The sequence below is a fragment of the Loxodonta africana genome, chromosome 2 (assembly GCF_030014295.1).
Source record: "Loxodonta africana isolate mLoxAfr1 chromosome 2, mLoxAfr1.hap2, whole genome shotgun sequence".
Taxonomy (NCBI): domain Eukaryota; kingdom Metazoa; phylum Chordata; class Mammalia; order Proboscidea; family Elephantidae; genus Loxodonta; species Loxodonta africana.
This window is the reverse complement of record NC_087343.1, coordinates 62,835,942-62,863,474: the sequence shown is the minus strand read 5'-3', so window position 1 is coordinate 62,863,474 and position 27,533 is coordinate 62,835,942. Positions and strand designations below refer to the sequence as shown.

The 27,533-nt window shown below is 37.9% G+C and overlaps 1 protein-coding gene across 2 annotated transcripts in view; it reads right to left on the bottom strand.

Annotated features, from left to right (window-relative positions):
• RAB3C (RAB3C, member RAS oncogene family) overlaps positions 1 to 27,533 on the bottom strand; it is a 308,822-nt gene that overhangs the window by 19,447 nt on the left and 261,842 nt on the right. For both annotated transcript variants that reach the window (XM_023545475.2, XM_064272201.1), the window contains exon 4: positions 24,520 to 24,644. In XM_023545475.2, the coding sequence (XP_023401243.1) occupies positions 24,520 to 24,644 (125 nt within the window). The remainder of the gene's footprint in view (positions 1 to 24,519; positions 24,645 to 27,533) is intronic.

Sequence of the window (27,533 nt, the reverse complement as noted above, 5' to 3'; positions counted from 1 at the left end):
AGAAAGTCATAGCAGCAGAACTGAGGCAATGGAAGTCAGAGTTAGTGAGATCGAAGATAAAGCACTTGACACCAACTTATTTGAGGAAAAACCAGATAAAAGAATTAAAAAAAAAAAAAAGTGAAGAAACCCTAAGAATTATGTGGAACTCTATCAACAGGAATAACCTATGAGTGCTTGGAGTTCCAGAACAGGGTGTGGGGCGGGGGGGGGGGGGTGATAACAGAAAATATAGAGAGAATTGTTGAAAAATTTTTGGCAGAAAACTTCCCTTGTATCGTGAAAGACAAGAAGATACCAATCCAAGAAGGTCATCAAATCCCATACAGGGTAGGTCCCAAAAGAAAGTCATCAAGACATATTATAACCAAACTTGCCAAATCAAAGATAAAGAGAGAATTTTAAGAGTGTCTAGGGATTAACAAAAGTCATCTATAAAGGAGAGTCAATAAGACTAAGCTCTGACTACTCAGCAGAAACCATGATGGCAAGAAGGTAATGGAATGATATATAAAAACCCTTGAAGGAAAAAATTGCCAGCCAAGAATTATATATCCAGCAAAACTGTCTCTCAAATATGATGGCAAATTAGGGCATTTCCAGATACAAAGAAGTCAAGGGAATTTGTAAAAACCAGACCAGAATGACAAGAAATACTAAATGGAATCCTCCAGTCAGAAAATTAGTAGCATCAGACTAGAACACAGGCCAGAACAACAAAATATCAACCCACAGAGGGAAGACACACACACACGCACACGCACACACACAAAAATCAAAGCTGAAACACTGAAAATAGGGAAACAGAGATGTCAATATGTAAAAGATGACAACATTAAAGCAAAAAAGAGGGACTAAATAATGCAGTCACAGAACTTTCATATGAAAAGGAAGTCAAGGCAATATCAAGAAATAAAAGACTGGTTTAAACCTAAAAAAATAGAGGTAAATATTAAGGGTAACCACTAAGGAAACTAACAATCCTACACATCAAAATAAGAAAAGAAGAAAACCATAAAGACTAAGCAAATACAAAATCAACAATAATAAAAAAGATGAAAATAAAATATATAAAGAAAAACAACTCAGCACAGAAAATCAAGTGGAACAAAGAAACTGTCAACAACACACACACAAAAATACTTCAAAATAACAACACTAAACTCATACCTATCAATAATTACTCTGAATGTAAATGGACTAAATGCACCAATAAAGAGACAGAGACTGGCAGAATGGATTAAAAAAGCATGATCCATCTATATACTGCCTACAAGAGACACATCTTAGACTCAAAGACACAAACTAAAACTCAAAGGATGGGAAAAAAAAACAAAAACATATCAAGCAAACAGCAATCAAAAAAGAGCAGGAGTGGCAATACTAATCTTTGACAAAATAGACTTTAAAGCAAAATCCATCACAAAAGATAAGGAAGAACACTATATAAAGACTAAAGGGTCAATATACACGGAGGATATAACCATAATAAATATGTATGAACCCAACGACAGGGCTCCAAAATATATAGAACAAACTCTTACAGCATTGAAAAGAGAGATAGACATCTCCACAATAATACTAGGAGACTTTAACACACCACTTTTGGTGGACGGACCATCCAGAAAGAAGCTCAGTAAAGACACGGAAGATCTAAATGCCACAATCAACCAACTTGATCTCACAGACATATACAGAACACTCCACCCAACAGCAGCCATGTATACTTTCTTTTCCAACACACATGGAACATTCTCCAGAACAGACTACATATTAGGCCACAAAGCAAGCCTTAACAGAATTCAAAACATAGAAATATTATAAAGCATCTTTTCTGACCCTAAAACCATAAAAGTAGAAATCGATAACAGAAAAAGCAAGGAAAAAAAAAAAATCAAATATATGGAAACTGAACATCTTGCTCAAAAACTACTGAGTTATTTAAGAAATCAAGAATGGAACAAAGAAATTCACAGAACCAAATGAGAATGAAAACACATCCTACCAGAACCTTTGGGACACAGCAAAAGCAGTGCTCAGAGGTCAATTTATAGTAATAAATGCACATATACAAAAAGAAAGGACCAAAATCAACACATTAACCCGACAACTTGAATAAATAGAAGGACAGTAGCAAAAGAAACCCACGGGCACTAGAAGAAAGGAAATAATAAAAACTAGAGCAGAATTAAATGAAATACAGACTAGAAAAACAACTGAAAGAGTTAATAAGACCAAAAGTTGGTTCACTGAAAAAATCAACAAAGTCGATAAATCATTGGCCAAATGGACAAAAGAAAAGCAGAAGAGGAAGCAAATAACCTGAATAAGAAATGAGATGGGCAATATCACAACAGATCCAAATGAAATTAAAAGAATCATAACGGAATACTATGAAAAATAGTACTCCAACAAATTTGAAAACCTAGAGGAAATGGACAAATTTCTAGAACACACTACTTACCTAAACTAACACAGAGGTGGAACAACTAAATAAATCTATAAGAAAAGAAGAGATTGAAGAGGTAATTAAACTCCCAACAAAAACAACAAAAGCCCTGGACCTGACAGCCTCACTGTAGAATTCTACCAAACTTTCAGGGAAGAGTTAACACCACTGCTACTAAAGGTATTTCAGAGCATAGAAGAGGAAGAAATACTTCCAAACTCATTCCATGAAGCCAGCATAACTCTGATACCAAAGCCAGGTAAAGACACCACAAAAAAAAAAAAAAAAAAAAAAAAAATTACAGACAAATCAATATCCCTCATGAACACAGACACAAAAATCCTCGACAAAATTCCAGCCAATAAAATTCAACAACATATCAGAAAAATAATTCACCATGACCAAGTGTGATGCATACCACTTATGTAGGCATGGTTTGACATTAGAAAAACAATCAATGTAATCCATCACATAAATAAAACAAAAGATAAAGAACCACATGATTTTATCAACTGATGCAGAAAAGGCATTTGAAAAAGTCCAACACCCATTCATGATAAAAAACCCTCAGCAAAATAGGAATAGAAGGGAAATTCCTCAGTATAATAAAGGGCATTTATACAAAGCCAACAGCCAACATCATCCTAAATGGAGAGAGCATGAAAGCATTTCCCTTAAGAATGGGAACCAGACTAAGATGCCCTTTATCACCACTCTTATTCAACATTGTGCTGGAGGTCCTAGCCAGAGCAATAAAGCAAGAAAAAGAAATAAAGCACATCCAAATTGGTAAGGAAGAAGTAAAAGCATCCTTATTTGCAGATGATATAATCTTATACCCAGAAAACCCTAAAGAATCCTCAAGAAAACTACTGGAACTAATAGAAGATTTCAGCAAGTATCAGGATACAAGATAAACATACATAAATAGTTGGATTCATCTACACCAACAAGAGAACATTGAAAACGAAATCACCAAATCAATACAATAGCCTCCAAGACGATAAAATACTTAGGAATAAATCTAACTAGAGACGTAAAAGATGTATTCAAAGAAAACTACAAGACACTACTATAAGAAACCAAAAGAGACCTACATAAGTGGAAAAAGATGCCTTGCTAATGGATAGGAAGACTCAAAATTGTGAAAATGTCAATTCTACCCAAAGCGATCTACAGACACAATGCAATCCAAATCCAAATTTCAATGACATTTTTTAATGAGATAGAGAAACAAATCACCAACATCATATGGAAAGGGAAGAGGCCTCAGATAAGTAAAATATTACTGAAGAAGAACAAAGGGGGAGGCTTCACACTACCTGATTTTAGAATCTATTATACCGCCATGGTAGTCATCAACAGCCTGGTACTGGTACAACAACAGATACATAAACCAATAGAACAGAATTGAGAATCTAGATGTAAATTCATTCACATATAAGCAGCTGATATTTGACAAAGGCCCAAAGTCCCTTAAATGGGGGAAAGACAGTCTAACAAATAGTGCTGGCATAACTGGGCATGCATCTACAAAAAGAAATGAAACAATACCCATACCTCACACCATGTACAAAAACTAACTCAAAATGGATAAAAGACCTAAATATAAAATCTAAAATAAAGATAATGGAAGGAAAATAGGGACGATGTTAGAAACCCTAATACATGGCATAAACAGAATAGAAAACATAACTAACAATGCACAAACACCAGAGAAGAAACTAGATAACTGGAAGCTCTTAAAATAAATCAAACAGTTATGCTCATCAAAAGACTTCATCAAATGAGTAAAAAGACAACCTACAGACTGGGAAAAAAATTTTGTCTATGACATGTCCAGTCAGGGTCTAATCTCTAAAATCTACAAGATACTACAAAACCTCAACAACAAAAAGACAAATAAACCAATTAAAAAATGGGCAAAGGATATGAACAGACACTTTACCAAAGAAGACATCCAGGTGGCTACCAGATACATGAGGAAATGCTCACTATCATTAGCTGTTAGAGAAATGCAAATCAAAACTACAACGAGATACCATCTCACCCCAACAAGGCTAGCATTAATCCAAAAAACACACAAAAAAAATGTTAGGGAGGTTGTGGAGAGGCTGGAACACTTATACACTGCTGGTGGGAATGTAAAATGGTACAACCACTTTGGAAATCAATTTGGCACTTCTTTAAAAACCTAGAAATAGAACTACCATAAGATCCAGCAATTCCACTCCTTGGAATATATCCTACAGAAATAAGAGCCCTCACACAAATAGATACATGCACACCGATGTTAATTGCAGCACTGTTCACAATAGCAAAAAGATGGAAACAACCTAGGTGCCTATCAACAGACAAATGGATAAACAAATTATGGTATATTCGCACTATGGAATACTATACAACAATAAAGAACAATGATGAATCCTCAAAATATCTCACAACATGGATGAATCTGGAAGGCATTATGCTGAGTGAAATTAGTCAGTTAAAAAAGGACAAATATTGTATGAGACTGCTATTATTAGAACTCAAGAAAAGATTCAAACACAGAAGAAAATATTCTTTGATGGTTATGAGGGTGCGGAGGGAGGCAGAGGGGAATTCATTAACTAAATATAGACAAGAATTACCTTAGGTGAAGGGAAGAACAACATACAATACAGGGGAAGAGAGCACAACTGGACTAAACCAAAAGCTAAGAAATTTCCTGAACACAACCAAACACTTGGAGGGACAGAGTAGCAGGGGTAGGGGTCTGGGGACCATGGTTTTGTGTGACATCTAGATCAACTGGCATAACAAAGTTTATTAAGAAAATGACATGCATCCCACTTTGTTGAGTGGCGTTTGGGGTCTTAAAGGCTAATGAGTGGCCTTAAGATGCGTTAATTGGTCCCAACCCACCTGGAGCAAAGGAGAATGAAGAACACCAAAGATACAAGGAAAATATTAGCCAAAGAGACAAAAGGGCCACATAAACCAGAGACTCCATTAGCCTGAGACCAGAAGAACTAAATGGTGCCCAGCTACCACCAATGACTGCTGTGACAGGGGAAACAACAGACAGTCCCCGATGGAGCAGAAAAAAAGTGGGTTGCAGTACTCAAATTCATGTAAAAAGACCAGACTTAATGGTCTGACTGAGACTAGAGGAATCCCAGAAGACATGGCCCCTGGACTCTCTGTTAACCCAGAACTAAAACCATTCCCAAAGACAACTGTTCAGACAAAGATTAGACTGGATTATAAAACACAAAATAATACTCGTGAAGAGTATGCTTCTATGGGCAGCTCCTGTCTGGAGGCAGAATGAGAAGGCAGAAAGGGACAGGAGCTTGTTGAATGCACACGGGAAACCCAGGGTGGAAAAGCGGTGTGTGCAGTCATGTTATAGGGATTGCAGCTAGGGTCACATAAAATTATGCATATAAATTGTGCATGAGAAATTAACTTGTGCTGTAAACTTCCATCTAAAGCACAGTTAAAAAAAAAAAAAAAACCTGTACCTATTAGGCGGCCACTCTCGATTCCCTTCTTCCCGCATTCTGGGCATATTTTGCTTCCCCAATTAGACTGTACATCCCATAAGGTCTCTTTGCATTCCTCCAAATATTTAACACAGTGCCCTGCATGAGCAGTTGTTTGCTAATTAAAGGACTGATTGCAGTTAACTGGCTGGAGGAAGCAGAGGGGATGAGGATGGAGAAATGGAAAGAAGGAGGATCCGTTTTTCCTTTGTTCATAGTTATCAAGTGACTAAACCTGTCAGCTATTTTGTCAGCTAAGTTATTTCTGGGTGGGGTAAAACCAAGGCTAGCACACACATTAATATCATTTTGTTTTTTCCCTGTGGGAAATCCATGATATAAAACAAATTAAACCTGCTCTATTCCACTGTGAAGAAAGAGACATTACTGAAAAATTTGAAGAAATGCAGGGTTGATTCATATCAACATCCGAACTAACAGCTGTTGAAGTTTTAAGAAGCTGAGGTTTTGTGAGACTTGTTCTAAAGAAATAAGGATCATTTATGATTGGTTGAGTAATTATTTGTGTGCAAATAGGTACTAAGTGTTTACAAGGAGTTTGGTCTTGTTTTGATCAAAGATTCTATAGAAAAATCCTGATCAAAAGGTGGGAAAGGCAGAACAGCCTTTCAAGGTCTCATGAAATCTAGACTTTGTGGAGCCATCGAGGCTGTACGAATGCTCAAAACTATTGCCCTGAGATAATCCTTAAACCTTAAACCAAAAATATTACCTGACGTTTTCTTTAAACCAGATAATAGTTCAGCTTAACTAGTAAAGAATGTCTGCCTTGCATATCATGCTCTTTGAAGAACTATCTATATGGAGTCAAATTGATGACAGCAACTTGAAAGATTAGATAGGAAACTTAGAGGGCAGTGAGTTTATGTTAATGGGGAGGAACAACTTAGAAAATGAGGGTGACAATGTTTGCATAACTTGAAGAATATAATCAAAGTCACTGAATTATACATGTAGAAATTGTTGAGTTGGTGTTTGTTCTGCCATGTATATTTTCAACAACAAAAAAATAAATTTTAAAACCAAAGTTTATTCTCTTAAACCTGTTAAATATTCCCTTTGTACTCTCTTAACATTTTTATTGGCTATCAAAGATAAAGGAAACAACTTCCAGCCAGGCCTCTGTATGAATTGCTAACAAAAACATCAACAACTTTTATTTGTAGAGGATTTTCAGTTTACAATAGTATTTATATGTATTATCAGTTAGCAGGTTATTTTTGCTGTGAAGGATGAATATTAAATACATCCAACAGCATAATAAATTTTCATTTAGCTGAGCCCAAACTAATGAGATTTCATTGTGATACCCAGAGATATACAAAGAACTAACAGTTATTGAGCACATACTATGTGCAGGTACTGTGCTAGACATTTTGAATTCATTCTCTCATCCTGGAACCAGCCCTAAGGAAGTTGGTACCTTTACAATGCCCATTTCACAGTTGAGATACGGTGTAGAGTCACACTTTTAGTACACCAGGATAAGAACTAATGTTTGACTCTAAAGCCTGCATATTTCTAACATCTGTCTTCTTATGTTCTGGCAGTGCCACACACGTACATCACAGAATGATAGCTGCTGGCTTCATAAAAATATTTCCAGGGATTCTTATCTACCCTAAGTAATATTTTTCAATGTTTAACAATTCTTAATATCAGAAATTCTTCTTTTTTCTACAGTAGCTTAGCCTAGTCCACTTGTCCAGAGCAGACATGGAAAACTATGTGATGCTTACAAAAATGGTTCTTCTTCCTAGAGTGATAGGTTCTTAAAGCTGTGGTTAAGTTATTCATTCTCTTAATGAATCTTGTATCTGAAAAAGCAACTATCTCTCCAGTGGCAGATGGTTCATCCGTTGAACCCTGAAGGCAGAATATGAGATTAAAGAGGAATCCTAAAGTTTTTAAACCTGTTTCTTGGTTTCATCAACTAAAACCAAACCAGGTGATGTTGGTTAATTTAAATTAAAGGCAAAAGAGAGAAACAGAAAAAAGGTGTAAAATCTAGACTAAGATGGACTAGGAAAAAGGTCTAGTGATCTTCTTTTAAAAATTAACCAATGAAAACCCCATGGATCATGACAGAACATTTTTTGCCTTGCTTCCTTTGGATTCATTATCAAGGGGGATCAATAGCTAGAGGAAGACATCATGTTTGGTGAAGTAGAGGGCCAAGGACAGTGTAGGAGACACTTGGTGAGTTCAATTGACACAATAGCCACAATGATGGACTTCAATATGGTAGCAGTTGCGAGGATCAGGCAGGACAAGACAACATTTTATTCTGTTGCATAAGGTTGCCAGTAGTGGAATCGACTTGATGGCAACTAACAACAATATCTAGACTTAGTAGGGAAAACTTCTATTCTTATGGCTTCCATGGATGAAATATCATGGTTTAGTCAGTACAGAAATTCAAGTCAGATTCAGAAGAGAATAGGGAATGAAGAGGATATCATTGCTGATATCAGATGGATCCTGGCTGAAAGCAGAGAATACCAGAAAGATGTTTACCTGTGTTTTAATGACTATGCAAAGGCATTCCACTGTGTGGATCACAAGAAATTATGGATAACATTGAGAAGAATGGGAAGTCCAGACCATTTAATTGTGCTCATGCAGAAGCTGTACATAGACCAAGAGGAAGTCCTTTGAACAGAACAAGAGGATACTGCATGGCTTAAAATCAGGAAGGGTGTGTGTCAGGGTTGTATCCTTTCATCATACTTATTCAATCTGTATGCTAAACAAATAATCAGAGAAACTGAACTATATGAAGCATAATGTGGCACCAGAATTGGAGGAAGATTCATTAACAACCTGTAATATGCAGATGATACAACCTTGCTTGCTGAAGCCAAGAGGTCTTCAAGTGCTAATTGATAAAGATCAAAGACTACAGTCTTTGGTATGGATTACACCTCAATCTAAAGAAAACAAAAATCCTCATAACTGGACCAATAAGCAACATCGTGATAAACGGAGAAAAGATTGAAGTTGTCAAGAGTTTCATTTTACTTGGATCCACAGTCGATGCTCATGGAAGCAGACCTCTTTAAAGTGTTAAAAAGCAAAGCAAAGATGTCACTCTGAGGACTAAAGTGTGACTGACCCAAGCCATGGTATTTTCAATCACCTCATATGCATGTGAAAATTGGACAATGAATAAGGGTGACTGAAGAAGAATTGATGCATTTGGATTATGGTATTCACATATACCATGGACTGCCAGAAGAACAAATAAATCTGTCTTGGAAGAAGTATAGCCAGAATGCTCCTTAGGAGCAAAGATGGGAAGGCTTTGTCTCACGTGCTTTGAACATGTTATCAGGAGGGACCAGTCCCTAGAGAAGGAAATCATGCTTGGTCAAGCAGAGGGTCAGCAAAAAAGAGGAAGACCCTCAATGAGATGGGTAGACACAGTGGCTGCAACAACAAACTCAAATACAGTAATGATTGTGAGGATGGGATAGGACTGGGCAGCGTTTCGTTATGCTATACATGGAGTCACTGTGAGTTAGAATCGACTTGACAGCACTTAACTATGTAATAACAAGTCGGTACATATGAGTCCCTGGGTGGCACAAACGGTTTTGCACTCAACTACTAGCCAGAAGGTTGGAGGTTTGAACTCACCCAGAGGTACCCTGGATACTCTGGCACCTCTAGTGATCTGCTTTGGAAATTCACAGCCTTGAAAACCCATGAAGCAGTTCTACTCTGCACACATGGGGTCAACATGATTTGGAATCAACTTGACGGCAATTAACAACAATAACAACAACAACGAGTTGGTACATGGAGTGAGGAAGGGGTGCCTTCAGGCACCAAATAGAGTGTATCCTTTGAATTTGGCAATGAGATAAAAAAAGTCACCCAATGATGATAAAGTAACTAAGTGATACAAAGTGAATAAGATTAGTCATCTGTATGAGTAACTCAATTGAAGATAGGGTTAGCAAATGACTTTCTGGTGAGACCAAGACACTTCCTGTCTTGGTCATCTAGTATTGCTATAACAGAAATACCACAGGTGGAAGGCTTTAAGAAAGAGAAGTTTATTCTCTCGCAGTTCAGTAGGCTAGAAGTCCGAATTCAGGGGGCAGGCTCCAGTGGAAGGCTTTCTCTCTCTGTCGGCTTTGAAGGAAGGTCCTTGTCATCAGTCTTCCCTTGGTTGAGGAGCTTCTCAGTGAAGGAACCTCAGGTCCACGGTACACGCTCTGCTTCTGGCTCTGCTTTCTTGGTGGTATGAAGTACCCATTTCTCTCTGCTTGCTTCTCTCTTTTATATCTCAAAAGAGATTGGCTTAAGACACTAAACTTGTAGATCTTATCAATATAACTGCCACTAATCTACCTCATTACATCATAGTAATAGGACTTACAACATACGGGGAAATCACATCAGATGACAAAATGGTAGATAATCATTCATACTGGGAATCATGACCTAGCCAAGTTGACAGATATTTTGGGGGACAAATTCAATCCACAACACTCCCCAAAATCCATCAAGGCACTAGGGTGTCTTATAGATTTCTTTCTGGGAGAACAAGATCTCTCTCTTACCTACAGTCTAATGAATTGTAAAACTGTCAAGATGAGATCATCAAAAGGAAACTGACTTGGTCTGGATAGTGTCAAGAAAATAGAAAAGTAAAGAGATGAAAGTGTTTTGTCCAGGGGAGAAGATGCTTGTACTAAGCAGTGTATTTGGGTTTGCCTGCTTCTCAGGAAGAAGAGATCATTCTATTTGCTCAATGGTATTTACTTAATGTCACAAGCTTGGCACATAGTAAGCACTCAACAGAATAAGGAACAAATGCATGAACATAATTGGACTTCCTTTTCTTTGATCTAGAGTTACTGAGCAACCTTACAAAACTGATTGCCTTTCCTGAAGGTATTCTTTCTATCGATAAAAAGATGTACTCATTATCTGGCAGGAATATTATGATCTACGTAGCATTTACATTTCTCAGCACAAATAATAAGAGGCATTTTTATTTAGCAATCAGTCTCCTATGAGTTTGGTTAGTATGATCTGTTCCCCAAGTGTTCCCAGCTCTGACATATTTACCATGAGAGAAAGGAAATGACATTGGCAAATGTATAAAGCTAATGAACAGGCTGAAGAAAGCAATGAGTAAAAGACAGGTTTTCCAAGGTTTTGGGGATTCCTAGTGGCATATTGGTTAAGAGTTTGGTTGCTAACTAAAAGGTAGGCAGTTTGAATCTACCAGCCGCTCCTTGAAAACCCTATGGGACAGTTCAATAGGGTGGCTATGAGTCAGAATCAACTCGATGGCAATGGGCTTGGTTTTCAGTTTTTGGAAAATTCGTTCATTGGGGAATATAAGGATGTAAGTAGAGTGGAGGCTGAAAAGGCAGGAAGCGTGTGGAACTCTGAGGCTAGTGAGGAAGTTAAATCTGCCTCCCAAAGGTGCTGCCTGGGTGGGGTTTCATGAGTAGGATGACCATAAAATTTATCATTCAAGGGGAGTCACTTTTGAGATTGAAATGAGGTGCTATTACTACTTACACTGAGAAGCCAGTGCCCAGTGCCGTCGAGTCAATTCCAACTCATAGCGACCCTACATTGAGAAACAAGCATAAACTGGTACTGTCCTGGGAAAACTGAGATGTATTGTCATTTTATCCACAAGGAACAGACATATACTGGAGAGTGAATTTCAGCTGCCAGTCACGAGAGTGGAGATTCCTAGAGTTATAGAATAATTGAGGGTTATGGAATAATGGCCACTATTCCTCTGCCAGTTTATCATACTGTGGTGGTTTGTGTTGCTGTGATGTTGCCGGAAGCTATGTCACTGGTATTTCAAATATCAATAGAGTCATCCATGGTGGATAGGTTTTAACAGAGCTTTCAGATTAGGACAGATTGGGAAGAAAGGCATGGCAATCTAATGAATTAGCCTGTGGAAACTTTATGGATCACAACAGAATATTATCTGATAGAGTTCTGGAAGATAAGCCTCCTTAGTTGGAAGGCACTCAAAATATACAGTGGCTACAACAACGGACCCAAGTATTCCGATGATCATGAAGATGGTGCAGGACCAGACAACATTTTGTTCTGTCGTATGTGGAGTTGTCATGAGTTGGAGCTGACTAACAACAACATGGAATAATTGAGAGATCAATCATTAAAAGGAATTGGGGAGCTCAAAGGAGATGAGGACTAGGAGGAAGTACGAGTCTCTTACCCCTACCCATGAGTATGACTACACCTAAACCAACCAAGACACATTAAAATGTAGCCTATTGGTTTATTTTACAACTCCTGGGAATACTTAGTCAAGAAGAACATGAGCCAGTGGAAATAATGGTAGGTTGGCAATGATTCTCCACAGAAAGCTTTGTGCAGACAGGTACTTAGAGCATTTGAATAGCATTGTTGGGGCTCCCTGCTGAATCCAGAAATTGGCAATCCCCATTCTTTCATAAACACTACAATTAAGATTTAAATAAAACTTTAAATGCTGCTGAAGAACAGAATCAATGCACATTTGGAGCAGGTGGTTTGAGTTTTAAAAATAGGTTTCAGAGCAATGCTATCCATATTAGAGTTTCTGGCTCCTCAACCTGGCTTTATTACTGAATTGTTTTTGCAGGGACAAGCGGGAAAAGATTAAAAATTTGGAAGAAAAAAAATCATCCTTCACTAAAGTCAGATGGTTGGAGAAAGCATTGTGGGACTGCGCTTAAGAGAAAAGGTTTAAAATGGCCAAGGTAGGAGCAAGTCCACCACCCAGGCTACTCTGGCTTTGACACCTGAGCTAAGCAAATGGCCCTTGGAAGCTAAATGAAATGAGATTAGCTATAAAACTGTGAGCACCACAAACCATTAAATCAGCCATAGCCTTTTACTAAAGAGAAAGTTAACAATGCAGACGTAGCTGCGATGGCCAGTTTTCCGGTTGATTAGCTGGAGAGAACATAGAATGCTGAGCACTTTTTAAAAAGAGAAATTATGTATTTGAATAAAATTACATTTTTGAGGACTTATCCTTAATAATGGTCTGGTCATTTTCTGGTCATTCTGCTAGATCAGGAATATTATGGGCCCAAGAATAGAGTTTAAATAGGTTTACCAGCTACATAGGCCCTGATTTCTGGCTGGATTGTAGGATAGAAAAGTGAATTCACAGAAGACCTATCACCTAACTCAAGACTGTGTCAAGGGTATGATGACTGGAGTATTAGTTTAGTGGTCAGGGAAGGCGTGATACTGTTATTATAATTCTCTTTGATAGAAAATGTATTGAAAAGTTCTGATTGCTTAGGGTCAGAACACATGTATCCATAAGTTCAAGGTTCTCAGGAGAACTTGATTTCATGTAGCAGCTACTGCCTCCATCTCTCTTACCTGGGCTGTCAATGGGCCAGGGGTGGTCTACACTAAGCAGATTATAGAACATCAAAATTGGATTTCCCAAATCAGGTAACTTTGATCCAGGTCACTTAGACTCAGCAGGAATCAGAAGCATGGTTACTAGAATCTAGGGAAGTGGACTTTCCTTGCTGAATTATAATGATGTTCCAATCACCCAGCCACCTTATCTCTAATAATAGTGCCAAGGCAAAGGAAGTGAGGCAGCATTGTCAATCTTCCTAAACTCTTATCCTTGATAGGACTCAAATATCCCAGTGAGCATCTAAACTCCCTCTATTAGCCATGGTAGATCTGTACCCTTTGACTTATCTAGATCTTTGGGAAGTAATTACCTTTCTTGCCTGTACTATCTCCCAACTCAAAGACAATCAGTTACACTGGTGTACGTGTTGTTATGCAAAAGAGTATCTTTTTTTCATTTGTCCTAAATGTACCTCTTTCTATTTCAAGAGGTTATCTCCTTAACGGAATTGTTGAATTATCCAGTATTTACCATATCAACACTTTTCAGAGTTTATAGACACAAAATATGTCTTTTTGACAATCTAACATACCAATGATCATGAAAATGGCACAAGACGGGACAACATTTCGTTCTGTTATACATAAGGTTGCCATGAGTTAGAGCCGACTTGATGGCAACTCACAAAAGGAACATATTCTTAAAACAGAAACAACTGTCCACTCATAGAACTTCATGACTACCCCTTGAACATTCACGTTATACTTGTTTTGATGTTTTTCAGACCTGTCATATTTATATATTCATGACATATGAATGTTTTTCTAATATACAGAACATACTACTAGCTCAGAAGAGGGAAGATATATGTTTTATGCCTCTGATATTATTATAGGTGTGTAATAAGTATTTGTTATATGAATAATAAAAAAAGTCACTAAATGGGAAAAGAGAGAGTTTGTACAGCTGGTGAAGACGGTAAAGGGTAAGAATAGTTTGTGTTGTCAGAAATCACAATGAAGTAGGTCTCTGTGAAACAAGGGGGAGGGATGCAGATAATAGGTCTGGAATTTAGTAAGACATACACATGATATCATAAGAATTATTTGAATGCAGAATAATAGGGAATATGTATCTGATATTCTTTAAGAAGAAACATTAATGGAAATTAAAAGCACTTGAAAACTGGCTCCTTATGAATTTATTAATAAAACATAATCACTTCTCTGAAGAAGCAATTTTAGCAGTCTGTTTCTCTGAGTATGTTTTTTGGGAAACCCCAGAGTTTCTGCTGTTTTGTTCCCTTCTAGAGCTTGTAAAAATGGTCCAAGTATTCTTTTAACTACAATTGCAAGGCAATCTAAATCTTGTCCTCCATATATTCCTTTCTTTGTTCTTATTCCCAGTTAAACTCTATTTTTGCAAAAAAAAAAAAAAAAAAAACTTTTATCATAACTTCAGATTTTTTTCTCATTTAATGCTTAATAGTCCTACATTATATGAATTTATGAGATTGACATATATAGCCTATTGCCATATTACAAATTTTATATAAAATAAAACCACAAAACATAATTATTAGGGGGTATATACGTGTAACGGAAACTCTGGTGGTGTAGTGGTTAAGTGCTACGGCTACTACCCAAGAGGTCAGCAGTTCGAATCTGCAAGGTGCTCCTTGGAAACTCTATGGGGCAGTTCTACTCTGTCCTGTAGGGTGGCTATGAGTCGGAATCGACTCGATGGCAGTGGGTTTGGTATTTTTTTTGTTTTATACATATAACAAGAACAAAAAACCCTTGCTGCCGAGTCAATTCCAACTCATAGCGACCCTATAGGACAAACTAGAACTGCCCCCTTGGGTTTCCAAGGTGCAGAACTGGTGGATTCGAACTGCCGACCTTTTGGTTAGCAACGAAATGCTTAACCGCTGTGGCACCAGGGATCCATGTACATACAAAAAAAAAAAAAAACAGTAAATGTAAAAAAATGCATGGATTGGATTGGCAAAGGCAGTTGCCATAAAAGAATTTTAAAGAGCTCAACTACAACTGAGTTCTATTAAGCGCCATTAGAGTGAGCAAATATTATATGGATATAACCATTCACTACAGAGAATTTATTGTAATCTGGTTGATGAGCCATCTGTCAGGATATAATTGTAATCTGATTGATGAGCCATCTGCCAGGATTTGGTAATACCATTTAAAAAAAAAAAAAATGCCTAACTTTTGCGTGTAAGAGTATTCTGAACAAAGAGGTTTTACTATAATTAAAAAAAAGAAGAACAAAGACTTTTAAAACCTTTAGATTTAGATTGTCAGGTTATGCCTTTTCATTTTTGACTGTCTCTCATGATCATTTGTGGAAGTATGTGTAGTCATGAGAAGAACAAACCACAATAAAGGAGGTAAATGACTCTTCAGGAATGTACTTGTGTCAGTTGCTATGACATCTGCTGGTTTTTATTGACTAAAGAGCAAGAAATCAATTAGAAAACGTTGGAAGAACTTGCACAGGGACATAAAACATTTTGCCTTGAAATTTCAGGAGCTTTCCCACATTTGTGTACTGCATGGGAAGGGTTTGTGTATGTGACAGTTGGTGGAGTTCAATGGGAAGTCAGTCTCTTGGTGAATTTCTGTCACATCAATGTTCCCTTCTATATCTGATAAACTCAACATCCAAGTAAATTACAAAACTAAAACCCCGTTGCCATTCAGGCAATTCCAACTCATAGCGACCTGATAGGACAAAGTGGAACTGCCCCATATGGTTTCCAAGGAGCACCTGGTAGATTCGAACTACCAACCTTTTGGTTAGCTGCCGAATTCTTAACCACTTCACCACCAGGGTTTCCAAGTAATTTATAACCAAAACCAAAACCAAACCCACTGCCATTGAGTCAATTCCAACTCATAGCAACCCTATAGGACAGAGTAGAACTGCCCCGTAGAGTTTCCAAGGAGCGCCTGGCGGATTTGAACTGCTGACCTTCTGGTTAACAGCTGTAGCACTTAACCAGTACACCACCTGGGTTTCCAAAGTAATTTATAAGAGTGGTAAGGAATTAAGCCGTCACCTGCCTCTACTGTGTAGACAGCATTAAACTATCCTTGCTTCCAATCTATTTTTCTTTGAACCAAACAATATCCATGTTTATTTATAGAGACAACCTGCAACTGTGCAGCACATTCTCCCCCGTTGGTATGTGCCTGACTGGCCAAGAGAATACACGGAGGGAAGAGACAGTTCTTAGGAGGCCACCCTGACAATCCTTTCCCATGTTTCCCTTCTCTTTTCCCTAGGGGATCTATTATTTCCCATCCCTGTCTTCCTGAAGGGCCCCGCTGGTGCAGTAGGTAAGATCTCAGCTGCTAACCAGAAGGTCGACAGCTTGGATCCACCAGCCACTCCTTGGTAACCCTGTGGGGCAGCTCTACTCTCTCCTATGGGTCACTACGAGTTGGAATTGACTCAACAGCAACAGGTTTTTTTGTTTTTTTGTATCTTCCTGAGGTACTAAGAGGACTAAGGAAAGACTGCCAAATTTTTCAGACTTTTAAAACATTGTTAGTTGATACATTTGGGAGAGGCCCTATGACCAAGAAGATAAAGGCTCAAGAACAGTCACAGTGAGGTCAGAAATCAGCTGTGTGACTTTACAGGAGTGGCTCTAAGAACATTGGATAGAAGGGTACTTGAGGTCATCACATGATAAATGTTAGTCTAATGAGCTCATTAATCTCATGAGGAAACAGTGAAGCTCTCAGAGTGGACTATGCCTACCAAGTGATAAGACTGAGATTACCAAGCGATAGTATGACCTATTAGGAGGGTGTCTGCTTCTCCAATCCACTCTGCACACTATCAGCAGATTCACCCCAAAGCATGCCTTTCATAGTAGTGTTTTTTAAATTACAGGTCAAGACTCATTATTGGGTCCTAGATCAGCTTAATGGATTGAGACCACTATAAAAGAAAAAAAAAAAAAAGGAAAAGAAGAAAGAAAGCATGTATGATAGAATATCAGAGCGAATCTCATCAAGCAAAGGGAAATATGTTTTGTGATTTTTTCTGTTTCATTCTTTCTGTATATATGTATGTGTGTACCGGGTTGCCAGGTAAAATGTATTTCTTACTGTGGATCTTGGTTGAGAAGGTTGGGAAGACTTAGCAGGCTTTTCTCTGCTAAGAATCCCTCAATGTTCTCTGTTGTCTAAAACAAACAAAAGGAATTCCAGCTCTTTTACCTCTGATAACTGGAATTGATCCTTTAATCCACTTTCCACTTCTTCAACATTACGCTGTGTTCCAATTTTTTTACTCGCTGTCCCCTCACGTTATGCCCATCTCAGTGTTCCCATTCCACTGCGTCCTTTACTCAAAATGCTTCCCCTCCTCTTTGTGGTTTTCAATTCTACTCTCCTTTGGGGACCGTTCAAGTCTGATCTTGTCACTTAACCCACAGTGATCTCTATCTCCTCTCATCAATCGCCTCTTCCTGGCTGTGTTGCCCATTTCTACACATTATCACTCCAGGTGTCCCCGCTGCATTGTTCTTTATCTGCCTTTTGTCCCATTCCACTCTTATACCTCCATCCTTCTGGCAATGCCTTCTCTCTCTCTGGGTCTGCCTCCCTCTTTCTGGTGCTTTCTTCTTGGCATCTGCCTTCTACCTTATTATCTCCTCATTGTCCTGTTATTTCTGCTTTCTATCTTAAAAAAAAAAAATACGTATATATATGATATATATATATATATATATTCTTGTCTTCCGTGAAAGAGAGATCCTACAGTATTTGTCCTTATATACTTGAGTTATTTCACTTAGGGTTATATCCTCCAGATCCATCTATGTTATATGTTTTGTGGACTAGTTCCATGGTTTTCTCCTTATGTTTTCTTCCAGGAGTTTTATGATTTTAGATTTAACATTTAGGTCTTTGGTCCACTTTGAGTTAGTTTTTGGTATTGTGTGAGGTATGGGTCCTGTTTCATTTTTCTATTGATAGCTATCCAGTTTTGCCAGCACCATTTATTAAAAAGACCATTTCTGCCCCACTGGATGGACTGTGATCCCTTGTCAAAAATCAACTGTCCATAGATTAAAAAAAAAAAAAAAAAACCAAACCCGCTGCCATTGAGTCGATTCCGACTCATAGTGACCCTATAGGGCAGAGTAGAACTGCCCCATAGAGCTTCCAAAGAGTTCCTGGAGGATTTAAACTGCTGACCTTTTGGTTAGTGGCCATAGCACTTAACCACTATGCCACCGGGGTTTCCTGCCCATAGAGAGCTGGGTCTAATTTTTGAGTTCTCAATTCTATTCCACTGTTCTTATGTCTATCATTGAACCAATACCAGGCTGTTTCGATTACAGTGGCTGTATAGTATGTTTTGATTTCGGGGAGCGTGAGGCCTTCTGCTTTGTTCTTTTTCTTCAATATTGCATTGGCATTATAATTTTCATTTGGGGTTTCTTTGCTTTCTGTATAAAATTGGTCATCAGTTTTTCCATTTTAGTAAAGAATGTTGTTGGCATTTATATCAGGATTGCATTGTATCTGTATATTGCATTAGGTAGAATTGACATTTTCACTGTATTAAGTCTTCTGATCCATGAGCACAAGATATATTTCCATTTTTGGAAGTCTCTTATAGTAGTATTTTATAATTTTCACTGCATAAGTCTTTTATGTTCCTGGTTAGGTTAATTCCTCGGTATTTTATTGATTCAAAGGCTATTGTCAATGGCATTGTTTTAATGATTTCTTAGGAGTACTGTTTGTTAGTCTAGAGGAACCCAACTGATTTTTGTGTGTTGAACTTGTACCCTGCAACATTGCTAAATTATTACATTAGTTCCAGCAGTTTTCTTGTAGAATCTTCAGGGTTTTCTATGTGTAGAACCATGTCACCTGCAAATAGTGATAGTTTTACTTCTTCCTTTCTAATTTGGGTATCTTTTTTTTCTCTTTCTTGTCTTATTGCTCTGGCTAGTGCTTCCAGTACAGTATTGAGTAAGAGTGGTGATAATGGGCATCTTTGTTTCGTTCCCATTCTCAAAGGGAAGGTTTTAGCCTTTCTCCATGAGTGTAATGTTGGCTGTTGGTTTTGCGTACATGCCCTTAACTATGTTGAGAAATTTCCCTTCTATTCCTATTTCGCTGAAAGTTTTTATCAGCAAAATGTGTTGAATTTCGTCAAATGCCTTCCCTGCATCAGTTGATAAAATTATATGGTTCTTTCCATTTGTTTAATTTATGTGGTGGTTTACACTGATTGATTTTCTAATGTTGAACCACCCTTGTAATCGTGATATGAATCTCACTTGATCACAGCATATGATTTTTTTGATATGTTGCTGAAGTCTGTTGGCTAGAATTTTGTTGAAATTTTTTTTTATCTATGTTCATAAGGGATATTGCTCTGTAATTTTCTTTTTTTGTGTGTGCCTTTGCATGGTTTAGGTTTCAGGGTTATGCTGGCTTCAGAGAAAGACTTCCATCGTGTACCTTCCTTTTTTATGTTTTTGAAGAGATCAAGTAGGATTGGTGTGAACTCTTCTCTAAATGTTTGGTAGAATTCTCCAGTGTATCCATCTGGTCCTGGAATTTTTTTTTTTTTTTTTGCTATTTTTTGATGACATCTTTAATCTCTTCTTTTGTAATGGCTCTGTTTAAATTTTCTACCTCTGTGTTAGTTTTGGTGGGTAGTGTCCTTCTAGGAATTTGTTCATTTCACCTAGGTTATCAAATTTGGAGTACAGTTTTTCATAATAATCTGTTATGATCTTTATCTCTGTTGGATCAGCTGTGACGTCACCAATTCCATTTCTTAATTATATGCCTCTACTGTTTTTTTTCTTTTGTCAATCTAGCCAGTGGTTTGTCTATTTTATTGATCTATTCAAAGAACCAAGTTCTGGTTTTATTGATTCTTTCTATGGTTTTTCTATTTTATTTATTTCTGCCCAGATGTTTACTATTTCCTTTTTTTTTCTGATAAGTTTTGGCTTCTTTTGTTCTTTTTCTATTCAAGTTGTCAGTTTAATAATTTCAGGTCTTTCTTCTTTTTTAATATAGGCAGTTATTGCTATGAATTTCCCTGTGAGTACTGGTTTTGTTGTGTCTCAAAGGTTTTGATATGTTGTAATTTCATTTTTGTTTGACTCAAGGAATTTTTAAATTTTACTTTTGATTTCTTTTATGACCCAATAGTTTTTTCGTAGTTTTTATGGATTGAACTGTGTCCCCCCAAAATGTGTGTCAACTTGGCTAGGCCATGATTCCCAGTATTGTGTGGTTGTTCTCCATTTTGTGATCGGATGTATTTATCCTGTGTTGTAAATGCTAACCTCTGTGATGTTGATGAGGCTTTGTGATGTTGATGAGGCCAGATTAGAGGCAGTTATGTTAATGAGGCACAACCTAATCTACAGGATCATGTTATACCCTCAGTCAATCAATCTCTTTTGAGAAGAGAGAGTCAAACAGAGAGGAGAGGGGCCTCATACCCTCAAAAAAGCAAGAGTGGGGAGAGGGCACATCCTTTGGACCTGGGGTTCCACCACTGAGAAATTCCTAGACCAGAGGAAGATTACTGACAAGAACTTTTCCCCAGAACCAACATAGAGAGAAAGCATTTCCCTGGAGCTGGTGCCCTGAATTCAGACTTCTAGCCTACTAGACTGTGAAAGAATAAATTTCTGTTTGTGGTATTCCTACTACAGCAGCACTAGATAACTAAGAGAAAAAAGTAGTATATTATTTATTTTCCATGTATTTGTTTGTTTTTTTTTTCCTGTTCTCGATTTCTAGCTTCACACTGTTATGGTCAGAGAAGATGTTTTGTATGATTTCAATATTTTTAAATTTGTTGAGACTTGTTTTGTGTCCTAGCATCTGGTCTATTCTAGAAAATGATCCATGTGCAATGGAGGAGTGTATATTGTTCTGATGTTGGGTGGAGTGTTCTATATATGTCTGTTAGGACCAATTTTCTTATGGTTTTATTCAAGTTCTCAGTCAGCTTAGTGATCCTTTTAGATGTTTTATCTATAATCGAAAGGGGTGTGTTGAAGTGCTGTTATTGTGGAGTAGTCTATTTCTCCTTTTCTATTACCACATTAGTCAGTATTTTATGCATTTTGAAGCATTGCTGTTGGATGCATATATATTTATGATCTTTATGTCTTCTTGCTGGATTGACCCTTTTATTATTATGTAACGTCCTTTTTTTTTTTTAACGTCCTTCTTTACCTCTTGCAATAGATTCTGATTTAAAGTCTATTTTATGTCATATCAGTATGGCTACCCCTGCTCTTTTTTGTTTACTGGTGGCATGAAATATTTTGCTCCATCCTTTTTTTTCAATCTATTGTTTCCTTACACCTAAGGGTGTTTCTTATAGACAGTAAAAGGATGAATCATATTCTTTTATCCATTCTGCCACTCTCTACCTTTTGTATGGGGCATTTTAAATTCAAAGTTTTTACTGAAATTGAGGTGTCTACCTCAATCATTTTGCTGTTGTTTTTTGAGTGTTTCATTTTTTTTTTTTGCTTTTTATTCTGATTTTTCTGTTTTTGTTTGTATTTGGTTGCTTTCTTATGATGAGCCTTTTTGCTTTCTTCCTTTGTTTCTTCTGAATTTTTTTTTCTTGGTGATTTCTCAGTGGTTACCAAATACATTATGTTATACAACTTAAAACTGCAGCAGCATTTAACATATGAATGACAGTTAACATACAAACTTTAACATAATGAATCTATTATGATATGACCCCCTCCTCCATTTCTGTTGACGTGTCTCCATTAACATCAATATACAACCTATATTTGATAAGTTTACTTTGTATTTATTTCTTACATACTTGATGTTGTCTTGTTTGCAGGATTTAATTATGGAGTTTATGGTCTTTACGATTGCTCTTTTTTTTTTTTTTTTTTTGGCGATCTCTCTCTCATTATTTATTTTTCCTGTGTATATATATGAGAATTTATTTAATGCTCTTGCCTTCCCATTTGGAGTACTTCCTTGAGTAATACTTGCAAAGCTGGTATGGTGGTAGCAAATTCCCAGAGCTCTGTTTGTTTGGGAATGTCTTAATTTCTCCCTATTTTTTTGAGCTTGGGCCATTTTGTTATTATTATTGTTGGCTTTAAATTTTGTATTCTGGTTTTTGTGGAAAATTTTGTGATTGGGCATTCTGGTGGCACAGTGGCCAAGTGCATGGCTGCCAACCAAAAGGCTGGGCCCAAACCCACTAGCTGCTCTGTAGGAAAAAGATGTAACCTGCCTCCACAAAGGCTCACAAGCCCTGGAAAACCTACGGGACAGCTCCACTCTGCCCCACAGGGTGCCCGTGGGTCAGCTGGCCCAGCGGTAGTGGGCCTGATACGTTCTCTTGAGAGCCACTGGAGGGCACTCTTACCCTTAGGTTTCCTCACCGCTGCTTCAGGAGTTCTTGATGCTTCACCTCTGGAACTCAAGAAGCACAAAGGGGTGTGGTTCATTGGTTGCAGATGCTGATCTAAGTGGTGGGGTTCGAGATGGACTTTTCTGTGGCAAAGATGGGGGCCCTCTGTGTCTTTCCCTTGTGGATTCCCCTGAACAGCCTCTCCCATGGTGTCCTGCTGTAAACGGGGAGGCATTCGAAGTAGTTCCCTCACCCTGCAGCTCTTGCAATTCCTCCTGGTTCTAGCGACCACCTTGGGCCTCAGGAAGGTTCAAAGGCACTCTCTTGCTGCTCCACAGTCTCCGTTCTCCCCCTCCCACTTGCACAGCCCACAAACTTCCACGACCAACCTGTGCTACCTTAAAAAATAGGGCTGAAGCTTCGTCAGATTAGCTAGGTCCCTTTCTGTTTTGCCTGTTTGGGGTGTTGCCCAGCAGCCGCATCCCAGAATGACTGTGATGAGCAAGTGCTCCAGATGTTAGTGGGTAGGTTTGCCCAGCTTCTATGCTGTCCCCGCTCCTCCTCTCCCTCACTTCTGGAATCACGCCGATTCTCCAACACTTCAGCTGCCATCTGGAGTACTGAGATCTCAGTCTGTGCTTGTTCTTATGCATTGGGCAGTGGGTTAGTTGCTAGGGGGGAACACAGGAGCATCCACTCACTTTGTCATCTTGGTCTGCCCTCTATTTCTGCTTTTGTGCATGTATATCTAGTCTGTCCACTTAATTAAGAGCTCCTGAGGGACTAGAGATCACACTTTTCTGTATCCCCTCCACCTGATGCCTGGCACATAATGTAGAGCATACGTGCAGAGCATATAATACATGCTCAGTTAAAATGTCTTGAATTAATGAATCAATCATGATCCCAACCTTTGCACAGAAACTATCCTATTCATTCTAGCATTTTTCTCCTTAGAGACAATGTTTTGTGTTTAAAATAGCTTTGCATTTCTAAAGTTCTCTCACATCTATTCTCTCATTTGATCTTATCTACAAGGACTTGGTGAAGTAGGCATGGATTATGATACTATGCTTGAGAGATGAGAAGACTGGCAGTTAACAGTAGGTATCTTGTTAATGGTGTCCCTAGAATCAAAATCTAGAATGTGACCTACTCTGTGCCACACTACCTTCCTCCAAAGGAAGCTTGATAACAGCCGTTGTGTACCATTGAGTCAACTCTGACTCACAGTGACCCTACAGGACAGAGTGGAGCTGCCCCATACGGGTTCCTAGTCTGTAACCTTTACGGCAGTAGATCACCAGCTCTTTTCTCCCATGGACCCGCTGGTGGGTTCAAACCACCAACCTTTCCGTTAGCAGTAAAATGCTTAACCATTGTGCCACCAGGGCTCCTTTGAGAATAGTTACAATTACGCCATAAAATAAAGTATCCGCTTAATGCAAAACTTTGTGTTTCTCATGGAATAAGAATTGGAATACTTTGCACTGAACCAAATTCTGGCTGTCAGTTTTGTTTCTGCAACAGTGTTTAAATTCTAATGACGCCACAAGAAAGTGGGAGGGAAATGCACTTACCACTTAGGGCGGATGCGCCACTTTCTATTGTCAGGTTGACAAGCTTTTATTAAACCAACCCTGGCAATTAGCTGAGACTCTGTACAGTGTGACACGTAATTACCAAGTTCTTGTTCTCATTAATTTGTTTCTTACCAAGCTGTTCTCCTAAATGTTGGCCTCTCTCGGTTGAGATGACCCGCTCGTCTTCCATGTCACACTTATTCCCAACCAGGATAACCTGGGCATTATCCCAAGAGTACGTTTTGATTTGAGTTGACCTAAAAGAAAAAGAACAAGCACAAAACAATCAGAGGAAAGCTGAACAGCATACACAAAGGAGAAGAAATATATCCCACAGATTCTGATAACAGCAAAAACTGAAGCCCAAACTCCTGACATTTAGAATTAATTAATTCAGTGCAATTTCACTCTTGAGATACTCATCTAGGATTGCATTAGTCTAAAATCAAGAGAACAGTGATGCTGTATTAAGAATTTTTTGTATATGATGAGATTACTACTACTACTGTTTCTTCCTTTTCCTCTGAGGGGTTTCTTGGGATGTGGGAATTTTACTTGGTCACCCTAGCCATCAAGGTAACATGTTCTAGTTACCTTGACGGCTAGGGTGACCAAGTATCCAGGTTTTCCCAAGATTTTCCAAGTTTTAGCAGTAAAATCCCCACGTCCCAAGAAACCCCTCAGATCCAGGCAAACCTTCAAAATGGTTAGTCCTCCCATTTACAACTCATCTCACCAAAACATTTTTCCTTATTACAATCACAACTTGAAAAGCTAAGGCAATCAGGGCTCAGAAAATCTGGGATAATAATCATTTTAAAAAGGAATCATAAGAATAAATATGTATGTATCTTTCATTCACATTTTCTCTTATAAAAAAGTGCTAGGTTGATTAGTATCAAAATTATAATATAGTGGGCTGGCATTATAAGTTACTATAAATATAATACCTAGAATTCAAAATAAGTTTCTGGTATGGATTATGATGTATACAACCTACTGTTGATTTTTAAACTTAGACAATAATTTTAATAGTTAACATTGTAAGGTGTCATTCTATATAATTTATTTATGTTAAATTAATTTATCCTTACAATAACTAAGTAGGGATACTAGTATCCTCATTTTATAGTTAAGGAAAATGAGGCATAGAGAGGTTAAATAATTTGTCCAAGATCACTTAGCTAGTAAGGGCAGATCTGGAAATTAAACCCAGGCACTATGGCTCCAAGCCTGTGCTCTTAAACACATTTTCACACTACTTACTAAAAATTTGAGAAGTAAAGTTTTAGTGTATTTATTGTCATCTCAGAGAGGAAGCAGAAAGTCATATTCTCTAATCCTCCCTTTATATTGGCTACATTCTTATTTGAGAATAACAACCTAAGACAGGTGGGAAAGACATATCACCCAGTGGGCAGTCAGGGGAGAGTTACTGAAAAGTTGAAAAGCTAAAATAAAAAAGAGGAAAGTTTAAAGGAATAGATTTGTAAAGTGTCAAAAAGAGAAGCTTGGGATGGCCTTACTAACAACTGTCAAATCCTTGAGGATTATTAAATAGAAAATAGTGGCAAACTGTTCTCAATTTGAAGAGAGAATAAGAGCAAATAGCTTTAAACTACAGTAGAAGAGCTTTCAATGAGATGTGATCACTGTTTCTCCCTCCTGAGAAGAAAGGAGAGAGCTAAGAGGCAGATAGGGTATTATTTCAGAGTATTCCTCCGAAACAAGTTTTAAAATGAAATTGAAATGTCTGGTGAAATGTACTCTTGATTCCACCTGGATGTCTCAGAAAAATCTGGGTGACATGACCTTTCTAATTCTGAGACCTGAGTTAATAACATAGTCCTCTAGTGACAGTGAGACTCAGCAGGGGATATAGGACTGGGGAAAATAAGCAGAGATTCTAAACTACTACTTTTTCCTTACCTCATCCTATGTTTTAAGTATATGAGAAATGATGACTTCACAGTGAATTAAGATGTGAAAAATATCCCACACGTAGATACGCCTTAAACATCAAGTGCTAACATAGTCTTACAAAGAAACTCCAAAAGTTCTTTTAAAGAACTCAGAATCTGATCAGATTTCCTTATTAACTATTTTATTATCCCTTTGCCCCTATAGGCCTTGGAGGCCAAGGCCAGGCCTGTGCTTGCAAAGGCTCTAGGTAGAGAACCTCTATGCTAATGGGAGAAAGTTCTAGGCCTGGTGGCACAGCTAGAAATCAGATATTTAGAATGAGTTTAGTGACATGGGAGTCACAAGAGAGTGTCATGGTTGTGTAAGAAAGAGGTCGGGGCCAGATCCTCGGAGCAAATGCCTAACTTCAGGCAACTTAGTACTTTCTGATCCGGGCAAAAAGATCCTACTCCATCCCTGACTGTATAAACTCACCTCAGGCTGTGTTGTGCCTTTGTGAAGGTAAGGAAGGTACATAATTCAGCAGGTACTAGCTAATTTGTATCCTTTAGCCAAGTTAATTGAATTCTTGCTCTGCCATTAAACATGACTGAATATCTAAGTTATGCTGACTTAATAACCCAAGGAGTCAAGGGCTACTGCAACCAAATATACACTTATGCATACACAACTTTCCTCATCACTAAAAATTTGTAAAAATATATGGAAAGAACATACTTTTTTTTTTTTCCGTGAATATATCAGAACCATCCCTAATCGGTCTGTTTCAGTTTCCTAGTGATGCTGCGATACAAATAGTGCAAGTGGGTAGCTTTATAAAACAGAAATTTTCTCACAGTTCTGGAGACTAAAAGTCCAAATCAGGGTCTCCACCATGTTGATTCCTTCGTTGTCAGTAGCCCTGGGTGTTCTTTGGTTCCTTGAAGTACCTTGGCTTGTAGACAATCCTCATATGGCATCTGTCTTCCCCGATGTGTGTATTTCAGTGTCTACGCTGCTCTTTATATAACTCAGACGTGATTAGGTTTAGGATCCACTCTATACTGGTATGACCTCAATTGATTGATTGATCACATTACATTAGAATTCATTATGAAGGGTGATTACATTAAATGTAAGGTCATTACATTATATTAGCTTATATCCACAGGTATAGAGGTTAGGGTTTCAACAAGTGTTTTGGGAGTGGGGGGATACAATTCAACCCATCACACAGCCAATGG